Consider the following 14,404-nt stretch of genomic DNA (forward strand, 5'->3'; position numbering starts at 1 on the left):
GGATCAGGTTCTGTTAAGTGTTGAGAGAAGAGCAGCGTTTTGTGGGGTGGGTTTTGGGTTTATTTTGTGTGTTGAGCAGTACCTGAGGTCAGCAGAGGCACACTGCATTAGGAAGAGAAGCATGGCTTCTGAGAAGGCCAGGACAGGAGACAGGATGATGATGTGGTGGGGATCTGAGAAAGGGAAAATCCCACACACTCAGAGTCTGGTGAACACACGCTGCCATCCTAGGGCGGGGGGTGGACAGGAGAGCAGCCTTGAGGCAGTCAGTACCTAGCATTGCACACTCTGGTCTTTTAGAGATGATCATATCTTCAGCAAGGTGGAGACAGATTAAAATGCCATGCATTTCTCTTGATGATTTCCTGTGGCCACTTAGCATCATGAGAATTACCCCAGGACAGCCTCTGCTTCTAGGTGAGAGATGTGATGTTAACTCTGTATGGAGAATACAATGAGCGGAAGGCCTGTTGTCCTAGTGGCCTGTGACTATACATGGGGTGTTGTTCTCCTTGTGGAAGACTTCCTTAAGTCTTGCCAGGGCGGGCAGGGGGAAGGAGGAGCATCCTGGCTCTTTTTGGCTTGCAGGAGAGAAAGCAGAAAGACAGTAATGTAGCCGTCTGTAAGCTGTGAGGTCTTGGCTTTGGCCTGGGAGGTGCTGGATCCTGCTTGCACCATCTGAGTACGTTGTGCATAAACTAGGGTTGTAACTCAGACAGATCCAATAAATGCCTGAGTAATATCCATGTAGATATCCCTGAAACACATGAATCAGATCATCTGGTAAAAGAGGAAGTGAAAAGAGGGTGGATGTGAACCAGGGCAGTAACAGTACAGAGAGGAGCGGGCTGCGAGGGGTTTTGTGATGTGATTTTGAGACAGGAGGCACAGTGGAGAATCATTGGTAATGAAAGCCATGCATTTTCTTTTGCCATATGCATTCAGGACTGCAGACTTTTTTTTTTTTTTTTTTTTTTTTAAGAGCTGTGTCAAATTATGATAGTTTTTTTTGTGGGGAGTTTCCTAGAACAAATTTTCTTTTATCAACAAGTCACTAAAAATCTAGTAGTTTATTATTTCCTTAAATTATTATACAATAATACTACTTTAAAGTTATTTACATGATTTTTGGATTTCTCAAGATATTTCACTTTTCTTTGTCTTTTTCTGCAGTATAACTACAGGTAGTATCAATTAACAGCCTCATTTTAATGAGGTTTACAAACATTTATTTACAAGACTAGTATGTGCAGATTAGAAAAAAATCTGATAGAAAAAAATCAATGCATTTTATTTGGAAATAACAGTTTATGCTCATTGGCGGGTCATGTTTTCTCATGTTTGGACAGTTCATTTTGAGGATCATTTCAGTAAATACTGTAACTGTGTGATGGAACTCCACATGAGTGAACTGAAATTTGTACTAAGTCAGCAATGGCTACTGATGAAGTAATTATTGAGTACTCACTCTAGGCCACGCACAGTCAGCGTCTTATATGTGTCATTTTATCTAACCTTATAAGGGCAGGGGTTATTGTTATCCCTGTTTCATAGGCTCAGGGTGGGCAGTACACCCAAACTGGCAGGTTAGCTAGTGATTGGCAGCCTTAAGGTGAATCTAGACCCAGCTGTAGAACATCTAGACCAGCATCATCTAAGTGAAAGATGAATAATTTTAAATTTTCTAGTAGCTACGTTTTTAAAAGAAAAAAAAACCCGCCGGGCGCGGTGGCTCAAGCCTGTAATCCCAGCACTTTGGGAGGCCGAGACGGGTGGATCATGAGGTCAGGAGATCGAGACCATCCTGGCTAACACGGTGAAACCCCGTCTCTACTAAAAAATACCAAAACTAGCCGGGCGAGGTGGCGGGCGCCTGTAGTCCCAGCTACTCGGGAGGCTGAGACAGGAGAATGGCGTGAACCCAGGAGGCGGAGCTTGCAGTGAGCTGAGATCTGGCCACTGCACTCCAGCCTGGGTGACAGAGCGTGACTCTGTCTCAAAAAAAAAAAAAAACCCAAACAGGTGAAATAAATTTTAATATATTTATTAAAATGTCCAAAATATGAACTCAAATATTAAAGATTACTGAGCTATCATTCTTGTATTTTTGCTCAGAGTCTTTGAAGTCCTGTGTGTGTGTGTTCTGCAGTTACCCCATGCGTCGGTTCAGAGCGTCCCTCGTTCACAAGCTTAGTAAGCCAGGCCACAGCCTGCGCTCTGCTCTGCCTCCAAACCAAGTGAGACAATGACACGATCTATCTATTAAAAACTTGAAAGCTGTCATTTTGTTTCAAGGTCATCTCTTAAACCATAATCTTAGTTTGAATTCTTTCCTGACCCCGTGTAGTGCTGAGGTCATCCTACTTCTCTGAAGTGCTCACAGAATAGGCGGACCCAGTGCCATTACCCAATACTAGTTCAAAACAGAACTCATTTTGCTCAAAATTGTGTCGCTCTCTTACCCTTTTCCCAATGTTTCCATCTTTTCTTCCAATAAAGAAATGATTTTGTATATTCAAATACATTTTTGAGAGGTGAAAGTGATGCTTGTTCCAGAGGAAAGTATTAGATCAAAACCAAGATTAGAGGGAACAAGTAGTTTTCATTTAATTTGTGTCTTAACCGTTGATCATACCAGTTCTTTGAAGAAGGAGTGGTTTTGAAAGGTTTGCTCTGCTCACCGATGGGTTTTCTGTTCCAGAATCTCATCTGTTCTGAGTGTGGGGATGAGTTTACTCTGCAGAGTCAGCTGGCCGTGCACATGGAGGAGCACCGCCAGGAGCTGGCTGGAACCCGGCAGCATGCCTGCAAGGCCTGCAAGAAAGAGTTCGAGACCTCCTCAGAGCTGAAGGAACACATGAAGACTCATTACAAAATTAGGTAATATGAGTCATTACATGGGCTTGGTCAAAAATCCATCTAATATGTTAAAAGCTGGCGCACTCTGCTATGACCCAGTAGAAATACTTGCAGCAAGAACCCAGCAAAGTGGAACCCCACAGATAATTTGTTGTTAGAATGTCTTTTATAACATGCACGGTGCATCCTACACATTCATGAATAGCGTCAGGCTATGTTAGTAGAAGTGTTTACCTAGTATTACAATGTTGAAAGCTGTAGAACAGGGTACTGGCAATACATGTTTATGGGTAGATAACAAAATATATAAACTAGACTCACAAGGGTTTAATTAGTACTCTTTTTAATAAATTAATTTGTAGTACTCAACTGTTAAAAGTCCTATGTGCCTGACACTGTTCTTAGCATGTATATAAACAGAACCTCATTTCTTTTTTTTTTTCTTTTTTTTTTTGAGACGGAGTCTGGCTCTGTCGCCCAGGCTGGAGTGCGGTGGCCGGATCTCAGCTCACTGCAAGCTCCGCCTCCCGCGTTTATGCCATTCTCCTGCCTCAGCCTCCCGAGTAGCTGGGACTACAGGCGCCCGCCACCGCGCCCGGCTAGTTTTTTGTATTTTTTAGTAGAGACGGGGTTTCACCGTATTAGCCAGGATGGTCTCGATCTCCTGACCTCATGATCCGCCCGTCTCGGCCTCCCAAAGTGCTGGGATTACAGGCTTGAGCCACTGCGCCCGGCCTGGAACCTCATTTCATCATTACAAACAACCCTGTTAGGCCAGAGTACTTTTATGTTCTCATTTTGCAGATGAGAAAACCAAGATTAGAGGGACCAAGTAGTTTCATGAGATTTTGTGGCTTATTAAGTCAGGAGTTTGAAATTTAAACCCTAATAGTCTGATTTTAGAGCTCATAATCTTAACAACTGACTATATTTGAATGCATTTATACATTTATTTCTATTCAAACTTAACATGTTTTAAAAATATTTATATTTTACCTAATTCCTGATGATATATATTTTTACTGATATTTCCGTTTCTTAATAAAGTGAAATAAAATATTCTTCCTGGCCCTTTTGCTCAAGTTAGCTAATGGTGATAATCAGTTTTCACACTAATTTAGCTTTCTCCAACAAACTCTAAAAGGCAGTATCAGGCCAGGCACAGTAGCTCACGCTTTTAATCCCAGCACTTTGGGAGGCTGGGGCAGGCAGATCACCTGAGGTCGGGAGTTTGAGACCAGCCTGGCCAACATGGTGAAACCCCGTACCTACTAAAAATACAAAAATTAGCCAGGCATGGTGGCACATGCCTGTAGTCCCAGCTACTCGGGAGGCTGAGGCAGGAGAATTGCTTGTACTCAGAAGGTGGAGGTTGCAGTGAGCTGAGATCATGCCACTGCTCTCCAGCCTGGGCGACAGAGTGAGGCTCTGTCTCTAAAAATAAAATAAAATAAAATAAAGGCAGTATCGATTATCATTTTAACTACTATATTATCAATTTAGCTTGCCATCCTTCTAAGCCGCAATGTTTAGGAAATATCTGTACTTTTTAACAACAAGAAGTCACATGGCAGTTGACTAACACAGTTTATAAAATGCCTGAAGACTCTGATGTTTCTTTATCCTCTTAGACATTGTGTTTGAGAAATGTGGACTGGACGTCCACATGATCAGCTGTCTCCTGTTTTTCTTTTTCATTTTGCCTCTTGTTGACTAATGTGGTATGCACCTAATACTTTATGATTTCAGTGATTTTTTTTTTTCTTTTTTCCCCAGCCAATTGGATCGTAATTTCAGTGATTTTTTAAATCCCCAAATATAATAGTACGTGGTCTCTATACATTCCAGATTTTTATTCTGATGAGGCTTTAACACAGGCATTTTTGATGTTTCCTTGGAGGTTTGAAAGATGATTGAAAATGTTTAGGTGCTTGCGGCACTCAGACAGTTCTGGCTTCTAGGTCTTTCCAGACTGAGGGGCAAACCAGACAGACGAAGCCTCGCCCTCACAGAACTGCCCTTTAGTCGGGAGATAGGCAGTGACCAAGTGAGTGGGTTAGTCAGTACCATAGTTTCAGATAGTGGTGCGTGTCAAGAAAGAAGGACAGTGGGATGACTGTGTGCAGTGTGGCTGAGGGAGACTGGGGAGGCGGCTGTACTGCGTGGGCCTTTCTGAGTGGGGCTTTTGGAAGGAGACTGGGGTGAAGAGCAGGGAGCCCTGCAGCCTTAGGGGACGTGCCTTTCAGGCTGAGGGAGTGCGTTGGTGGAAGCAGTGAGCCTTCCTAGTGTGAGAAGCAGGAAGGTGGCTGGGGTGAGGAGAGCCTGCCTGGCGGGGCTCGGGATGTGCATTTCCTGTGAGTGGGATGGGAGCCCTTGGAGGGTTTTGCACAAAGGGAATGGCGTGACTAGACTTTTGGATGGCACTGGGCCTGGTGTGTGGGCAGGAGTCAAAAGCAGGGAGATCTTTCTGGAGGCTATGGAAGCAGTGCACTGAAGAGCCGAACCTGTTCTGAGGCCATGATGGTGGCTGGAGGATGGAGAGTCGTGTCCACATTTGTGGGTGTTTCAGAGTAAGACCAGCAGCTTTTAGAAATGGACTGGAAAAATCCAGCGGGACTCTTGAGACTTAAACTTGAGCAAGAGGGAGCTTTCATGTCTTGACATGGAAAGGAGCAGGTTGGGAATCAATGAAGAGTTCTGTTTTGGACAGCACCCATGAGGCAATGCCAAGCGAGAGTTGGCTGTCCAGGGCTGGAGCCAGAGGAGGAGGCAGAGTTGCTGGAGGTAGGAGTTTGGACGTCATCGGTGTGCAGATGGTAATGAGAGCAAGAGACTGGAGGAGATGGTGTGGGTCAGGTGTCAGTGTAGAAATTATACCCATAGCATCTTTGTTTCTGACCATCACAGGTAAAGTTTTGTCTAGAAGAGACATTTTGCTCCCCCTCCCCAATTTCAGTTTTTGACCTGGAAAAAACAAATTTTTTTCATCAAAATAGAGAAAAATGAGTTTTATGATTTTTAAAAGTAACGCATATACACACAGACACATACATATATGTGATTGATTTATTAAAACAGGTTCTGATGACTAGTCAGCCAAATTTTCTGGTAGGATTTTCATTTTGACTTTATGGTACAAGGTACAAGGGAGACATCTTACCGTGTATTTTGCCCCCCTTTATTACACTAGGGTATCAAGTACAAGGTCTTATAACCGGAATATCGACAGAAGTGGATTCACGTATTCATGTCCGCACTGTGGAAAGACGTTTCAAAAGCCAAGCCAGTTAACGCGACACATTAGGATACACACAGGTATGAAAGCACGGGCTTCTGGGTGACTGACTGTGGCTTGAAGGGAAGAACAGGTGCCTTTGTGCTAGCTCGACTTGGAATCTGACCCCAGCTTTCCCATAGTTTGCTGGGTGATCTTGCTGAAATTAGTTACTCTTTGTGTTATTTTATTTCCTCACTTGAAAAATGTGGCTCTTTTATCTGTATATAGTTGTCCTAAATTATAAATTTAAAAATATGTGTAGTGCTCATTGAAAAGTGCTTGATACATGGTAGGCTGTTAATAATTTGGGATTGATATTATTACTGTTATTATTATTGGTATGGTATTTATTTATTCCCTCATTTATTTTTACTGTGTGTCAGATATTACACTGTGCTAATTAGAGCTAAATTAACAAAGAAAGACCGGATGTGGTGGCTCACATCCGTAATCCCAGCACTTTGGGAAGCTGAGGTGAGGGGATCTCTTCAGGCCAGGAGTTCAAGACTAGCACAGGCAACATAGTGAGATCCTGTCTTTACAAAAAATAAAAAACTTAGCCAGGCGTGGTAGCACCCACCTGTAGCCCTGAGGTGGGAGGATTGCTTGAGTCTGAAAGTTTGAGGCTGCAGTGAGCTATGATCGTGCCATTGCACTCCAGCCTGGGCGACACAGCAAGAAGGCCCTGACTCTTCAATAAAATTAAAACCAAATAAAATAAAAAACAAGAAAGCAGTGGATTTTCATATTCTTTTGTAATTTTGCCTTCACTAAGCTGTGAAACATTGAAATAATAAAACTTTCTTTCTCCATGCCTTATCTTGTTCATTAGTTTTGCTTGAATATTTGAAAGTGAGTACAGCATTCATAGCTGAATACTCTTTGCCATCTTGTAAAGAGCAGCCCGTTTATAATATTGTATTAGTAACACACATGATCTCCAGGGAAGGAAAAAGGAAAATTGTACAAATATTTTTAGTATTTGAGATTTGCAATTAAAATGATCCATGCTTTGTCATTTTGTTTTCTTCTGTATTTCTTGATTTGGTTTTCTTTTATAGTGACAAACTAAAAAATCTCACAGCTATTTTGCTTGGCTGCTATTGTTTGTCAATCAGTTCTAATTATGTTACATTGCTTTTTTTTTCTTTTTCAGAGTTTTAGTGAATATTTCTGTGTAGAGTATTGTAGAGTCATTCAGATGATTTCAGCGTTTGTTTATATGTCAGCATAAAGTTGATATTTTTAGAGCATCAGTTTTTATTTATTTTCTAGAGTAAGAGAGAAAGAAAACAATGCTTTTGTAAATGTGCTAATACATTTTGTCTGTAGAGTATTCAGCTTTAGTGTGTAGTCTTTGAAGTTTTAATCAATGAAAAAATAGTTTTTAAATGTTATAAACTTTACCCAAAGTAGAGATAAAGTAAAAAGTAAAGCAAATCCTTCTCGTGTTCACTTCTCAGATGTCATTTAGCTTTAACAGTTTGATATCTACCCCATTAGATGTTTTCTACACATACATAAATATGCATGCATCATCAGCATACCTACACTCCTAGAGAGACGCATGCGTGTAGAATCACGTCCTTTGTGTCATTCTGGGATTCTGTGATGCGTACTCTTCCTGCATTGAACTTGAAGCATATGTCACTCTTGCTCCAACTGGCTTGTGAGCTGCCTGGAGAGAGCAGTGGGACCCAGCCCCAGGAGTCACTTAGGCTGGTGTGGTTTAAACAGGAGGCTGGCGGGCCCGGGTGGAGGTAGCAGGGAGTGCCCGCTTGCCGTTTAGGCAGTTCTGTGTTCGGGCCTGGTCTTCCAATGGCTGTGCCTCACAGTGTATGTGATGATGTGAGGGGGGTGACCAGAATCCTACTGGACCATGCCTGGACTGTGTATGACCCAGCAGAACTCCTGTCCAAAGGAGGCTAAGTACATTGCAGCATCGTCATCTAGAACAGGAAGGGTGTCTCCTCACAGGCAGTGCCGTGACCGGCCCACACTCTCGCCGTGCCTCCTGCCCACCTGCCCTCCTCTCCTGTCGCCATGCAGGCAGTGCCATGACCAGGCCACACTCTCACTGTGCCTCCTGCCTGCCTGCCTGTCCTCCTCTCCTGTCCCCATGCGGGCAGTGCTGTGACTGGGCTGCACTCTCACTGTGCCTCCTGCCTGCCTGCCTGTCCTCCTCTCCTGTCCCCATGCGGGCAGTGCTGTGACTGGGCTGCACTCTCACTGTGCCTCCTGCCTGCCTGCCTGTCCTCCTCTCCTGTCCCCATGCGGGCAGTGCTGTGACTGGGCTGCACTCTCACTGTGCCTCCTGCCTGCCTGCCTGTCCTCCTCTCCTGTCCCCATGCGGGCAGTGCTGTGACTGGGCTGCACTCTCACTGTGCCTCCTGCCTGCCTGCCTGTCCTCCTCTCCTGTCCCCATGCGGGCAGTGCTGTGACTGGGCTGCACTCTCACTGTGCCTCCTGCCTGCCTGCCTGTCCTCCTCTCCTGTCCCCATGCGGGCAGTGCTGTGACTGGGCTGCACTCTCACTGTGCCTCCTGCCTGCCTGCCTGTCCTCCTCTCCTGTCCCCATGCGGGCAGTGCTGTGACTGGGCTGCACTCTCACTGTGCCTCCTGCCTGCCTGCCTGTCCTCCTCTCCTGTCCCCATGCGGGCAGTGCTGTGACTGGGCTGCACTCTCACTGTGCCTCCTGCCTGCCTGCCTGTCCTCCTCTCCTGTCCCCATGCGGGCAGTGCTGTGACTGGGCTGCACTCTCACTGTGCCTCCTGCCTGCCTGCCTGTCCTCCTCTCCTGTCCCCATGCGGGCAGTGCTGTGACTGGGCTGCACTCTCACTGTGCCTCCTGCCTGCCTGCCTGTCCTCCTCTCCTGTCCCCATGCGGGCAGTGCTGTGACTGGGCTGCACTCTCACTGTGCCTCCTGCCTGCCTGCCTGTCCTCCTCTCCTGTCCCCATGCGGGCAGTGCTGTGACTGGGCTGCACTCTCACTGTGCCTCCTGCCTGCCTGCCTGTCCTCCTCTCCTGTCCCCATGCGGGCAGTGCTGTGACTGGGCTGCACTCTCACTGTGCCTCCTGCCTGCCTGCCTGTCCTCCTCTCCTGTCCCCATGCGGGCAGTGCTGTGACTGGGCTGCACTCTCACTGTGCCTCCTGCCTGCCTGCCTGTCCTCCTCTCCTGTCCCCATGCGGGCAGTGCTGTGACTGGGCTGCACTCTCACTGTGCCTCCTGCCTGCCTGCCTGTCCTCCTCTCCTGTCCCCATGCGGGCAGTGCTGTGACTGGGCTGCACTCTCACTGTGCCTCCTGCCTGCCTGCCTGTCCTCCTCTCCTGTCCCCATGCGGGCAGTGCTGTGACTGGGCTGCACTCTCACTGTGCCTCCTGCCTGCCTGCCTGTCCTCCTCTCCTGTCCCCATGCGGGCAGTGCTGTGACTGGGCTGCACTCTCACTGTGCCTCCTGCCTGCCTGCCTGTCCTCCTCTCCTGTCCCCATGCGGGCAGTGCTGTGACTGGGCTGCACTCTCACTGTGCCTCCTGCCTGCCTGCCTGTCCTCCTCTCCTGTCCCCATGCGGGCAGTGCTGTGACTGGGCTGCACTCTCACTGTGCCTCCTGCCTGCCTGCCTGTCCTCCTCTCCTGTCCCCATGCGGGCAGTGCTGTGACTGGGCTGCACTCTCACTGTGCCTCCTGCCTGCCTGCCTGTCCTCCTCTCCTGTCCCCATGCGGGCAGTGCTGTGACTGGGCTGCACTCTCACTGTGCCTCCTGCCTGCCTGCCTGTCCTCCTCTCCTGTCCCCATGCGGGCAGTGCTGTGACTGGGCTGCACTCTCACTGTGCCTCCTGCCTGCCTGCCTGTCCTCCTCTCCTGTCCCCATGCGGGCAGTGCTGTGACTGGGCTGCACTCTCACTGTGCCTCCTGCCTGCCTGCCTGTCCTCCTCTCCTGTCCCCATGCGGGCAGTGCTGTGACTGGGCTGCACTCTCACTGTGCCTCCTGCCTGCCTGTCCTCTTGTCCTGTCCCCATATGGGCAGTGCCGTGATCGGGCCACACCCTCACCGTGTCTCCTGACTGCCTGTCCTCCTCTTTCACACCCTCCCCCCTCTGAGTTAAAGCAGGGTTGTTTCCCATTTGTGTACTGTCCCCAAGCTTGTTGTATCTCATTCACTTATTTAACCCCAAAGCTGTTCAGGGAAGCAGGGATCTGATGTTACTATGAACTCAGCTGCTTTCGGTTTCTTAGGGAGTGAAAATTTAGTAAGACTAGAAATTTAAGTAGCCTTGTAGTTAGGCTCTTACCTAACTCGATTTTGTCTTTTCGCTCATTCCTTCATTCATCAGATCTGTACTGCGTGCTAGTGTGCACGAGGCCCTGTTCTAGGTGCTGAAGAGCTGCAGTGCACAAGCGCTTGCCTTCTTGGAGCATGCATTCTAGGGAGGGGAGATGAACATTGAGTAAAATGTAAAAGGTCAAATGCTGAGAAGTCTGCAGAAAAATCAAGTAGAGAACAGGGCCAGGGGTTCCCAGGGAGGACAGGGGAGATTTTGATGTTAAATAGAATGGACTGGAAAGTGCTCAGTGCAAAGGGGAATTTGAGTAAAGGCCTGAAGAATCTGAGAGAGCAAGTCTTGGGGATGCTTGGGGGAGAACCACCCAGGTGGTGGATTTCAGAGGCCCAGAAGTGGAAACCTGCCTGGTGTGTCTGAGGGCGGTGGCAGGAGTGGGTAGAGGGAGCAAGAGAGCAGGGACAGGGGAGCTGACAACAGCCGGTGGGGGAGCCACAGCACTGGCACCTCCTCTGCTGAGTATTAGAAGAACTTTGATTTTACTCTGGGGGGAATTTGGAAGCCTTTGAGGATTTTCAGCAGGCAAGTGACTTGCTCGGACTTAAAGAGGGTCATTGTGTCTGTTGCTTTGAGAGCAGCCTAGGAAGGGGCCAGGGTGGAAGCAGTGAGTCAAGTTGGAGGTGGTTTCAGAAGCTTTGAGTGATGGGGGAGTGCCTTAGCCTGGGGTGGTGGTTTGGACGGGCAGCAGGGCTGCTCCGGCCGTATTTTGAAGTTATTATTGAGTGTGAAACGTGAGAGCAACCAAAGATAAGGACGACTCCAAGGGTTTTGCTGATCCCCTGGGAAGACGGCATTGTCTGATGAAGCCCACAGGTGGAACAGTCTGGGAGATGAACAAGTGCAGTTTTGACGTGTTAATTTGGAGATTTAAAGTTGACACTTGGATATATGCATCTAGAATTCTGGGGAGACATTTTGGCCAGAGGGATAGGTTTGGGCAACTTCAATGTTGTTCTTTTTAATCCGTAAGATACCCATACAATATGAAATTATATTTTGATCATTTTTCTCCCTCTCTAGGTGAAAGGCCATTTAAATGTAGTGAATGTGGAAAAGCTTTTAACCAGAAGGGGGCACTGCAGACCCACATGATCAAGCACACAGGTGAAAAGCCCCACGCCTGTGCCTTCTGTCCTGCCGCCTTCTCTCAGAAAGGGAATCTTCAGTCGCACGTGCAGCGAGTCCACTCAGAGGTAAACATGGGTTGGGGGCATAAGCAGTATTTCTCAGGGGACAGTAGGTATCTTTTGGATTAATAAACGGACCTGAGAAATTATTTTCCATTTAAAAAAATGCAGGTTGATTTTGTGCCGAGCAGACCCTGTTTTAGAAAATACATACGTGGGAATTTTTTTGGTTTATTACATGTGGAAGAAATACAAACTACTCTCTTTCTGTCTTCTTGCTGACAGCATGGCTTTGGTGAATAAATATTTGAAAATAATCCTAATACCTTTGTTAGTTACAGTCCATCATTCTCAATAATGTATTTCATCCCTTTAGCAAACTTGAAACACAGGCAAGTGTAAGAAATTAAAAGATAAAAAATAAAATTGGGAAAGAAGTGTTTTTCTTACTGCTGATACTACAGAGCTCATATGGTACATGTCCATTCCCTCTTGGACAGAGACCTGCTCTGTTCATTTCCTTCCATGCTGCTTGTCCACGCTTTCGACTAAAATGATGATTTCCCATGGTAATTTTCTGTTGTCTGCAGAGCATACTGTTGTGTAGATCCTCTGCAAGTATTTCTGTAAAGCAGGTCAACCTTGACTCTAACTAACCGTCATGACTTATTGATTTATATTCTAATTGTGAATACAAAGAAATATTTAAACAACCCAAATACTTATATCATGGATCAATATATCCTATGAAATGATTTTGCAGAACAGAAACTATCATATTCTTTTTTTTTTTCTTTGAGTTATTTAAGTAATCTTTTATTAAAAACTATCATATTCTTAAGAGCAAATGTGTATCTCTTAATTTTTTCCTTAAAGTAATACCTTAACTAACACTGAAGTGAACTTAGAGTTAACACTCACTATCCAAATTTAATAAAAACAAGTAGAAGCTGTCTTTGATCTTAAACAGAATGTCTAAAATGAAAAAGAGAATCTAAATTGAGAAAAAACCCCTGCACATCTCACGTAGTTTTATGAACAGATTCAGAGTTCCATGTTCAATGAGTTAATCTTTTTAATATCTAAGACCCAGAGACATTAGGAAGGCATGTCAGTATTAGTGAGGTACTGAGGTTACCTTTAGATTTCAGAAGAATACATTTGGGCTGTTGTAAGTCATTCTTGTGGTGTTGCCTCTGGGTGAAGATGATTGCATAGGAAGGATCGTGTATTTGTGTAGCACACAGACATACCTCACTGGAGCCTTAGAGCACCCTTGTGAGGTACTTGTTAGTACTCTTGAGTTTAGAAATCTCCCCATATACTAAAGGGCCCAGAGACTTGCCTGTTGCCACTGAGAGGCGCTCTCGGACCTGTACTAGAATGGGTTGTTCCAGAAAGAGCCTCTAAAAGTTGGTTCGTAAATATTATCCAGTCCTGTGAGGAATCTAAATTTGCTTCTTAGGCACCAGAAACAGAATGGAAGTCTTACTCAAGTTCAGAGGGGGCCAATGAGTTTTCAAACTGGCCTTCATAGTTCTACAGTAACTAACACTGGGTTTTAGTAATAGAGAAATAATATTTTAGATATTTTCTCTGTTCATAGCTGTTCTTACTCATTTTACTGGTTTCCATAGTTTCTGGATTTATCATAGTTTTAAAATTAGTTGTTAGGCCAAAATTAGTTGTTAGACGTGTGATGGCTCACGTCTGTAATCCCAGGACTTTGGGAGGCCGAGGCAGGTGAATCACCTGAGGTCAGGAGTTCGAGACCAGCCAGGCCAATATGGCAAAACCCCATCTCTACTAAAATACAAAAATTAGCTGGGCACGGTGGCAGGCGCTTGTAATCCCAGCTACTTGGGAGGCTGAGGCAGAAGAATCACTTGACCTGGGAGGTAGAGGTTGCAGTGAACCAAGATCACGCTACTACACTCCAGCCTGGGCGACAGAACATCTCAAAAAAAAAAGAAAATTAGTTGTTGATACAGAATATCAAAATTGATGAAAAGTTCATATATCATTATGACCGTCTTTCCTAACCTCTGTGGTTTTGGCCATCTGAAAGCATATTTGGTGTAATATGTATTTATATATAACTATCTGGCCTTCACTATTGAACATTGTATTCAGCTGTTTAAAAAACCGAGAACATCTTATGCCTGACAGTTTGTTTTTATTAAATTGCAATAATTGAAAAATGTGTTTTCTCACTCTTGAATAATTTCTACTTTATAGAAAAGGTTAAAATTTCAATTCATCTTATACCTGCAATATTGTTTAAAGAGTTGGGTTATTGATTCTAGAACTATCTAATTTAAAAGAAAAAAGATAATGTTGAAGGGTTAGATTATTTCTGTCATTTTGAATGGAATGGTAAATTATGATTTGCCATAATTTAAATGTTTAAATTTAACAATTAATTGTGAAACATCATTTTTTTCTTTTTTATTCTTTAAGGTCAAGAATGGTCCTACCTATAACTGTACAGAATGTAGTTGTGTATTTAAAAGTTTAGGCAGCTTAAACACGCATATCAGCAAGATGCATATGGGTGGGCCACAGAATTCAACAAGTTCCACAGAGACTGCTCATGTTTTAACGGTAAGTTTAGTAATTTGGAAGAACTTCTTTTTAAACTAAGATCTGTCGTTTTCAATATGACCTTTACAATTGAACATTTAGTAGTGGAAAGGTGCTATGAAAATTTTTTATATGGAGAAAAGGTGCAAATTTTTAAAGAAAGAAAGTCAATCTTTTTTTTTTTTTTTTTTTTTTTTTTTTTTTTTTTTTTTTTTTTTTT

The 14,404-nt window shown here is 44.9% G+C and overlaps 1 protein-coding gene across 5 annotated transcripts in view; it reads left to right on the top strand.

Annotated features, from left to right (window-relative positions):
* ZNF236 (zinc finger protein 236) overlaps positions 1–14,404 on the top strand; it is a 134,535-nt gene that overhangs the window by 25,820 nt on the left and 94,311 nt on the right. For all 5 annotated transcript variants that reach the window (XM_017866096.1, XM_017866094.1, XM_017866093.1 and 2 more), the window contains 4 exons: positions 2,702–2,880; positions 6,050–6,174; positions 11,495–11,667; positions 14,062–14,205. In XM_017866096.1, coding sequence (XP_017721585.1) covers positions 2,702–2,880; positions 6,050–6,174; positions 11,495–11,667; positions 14,062–14,205 — 621 coding nt within the window. The remainder of the gene's footprint in view (positions 1–2,701; positions 2,881–6,049; positions 6,175–11,494; positions 11,668–14,061; positions 14,206–14,404) is intronic.

The sequence above is a fragment of the Rhinopithecus bieti genome, unplaced genomic scaffold (assembly GCF_001698545.2).
Source record: "Rhinopithecus bieti isolate Rb0 unplaced genomic scaffold, ASM169854v2 scaffold_84002, whole genome shotgun sequence".
NCBI classification, from domain to species: Eukaryota; Metazoa; Chordata; class Mammalia; order Primates; family Cercopithecidae; genus Rhinopithecus; species Rhinopithecus bieti.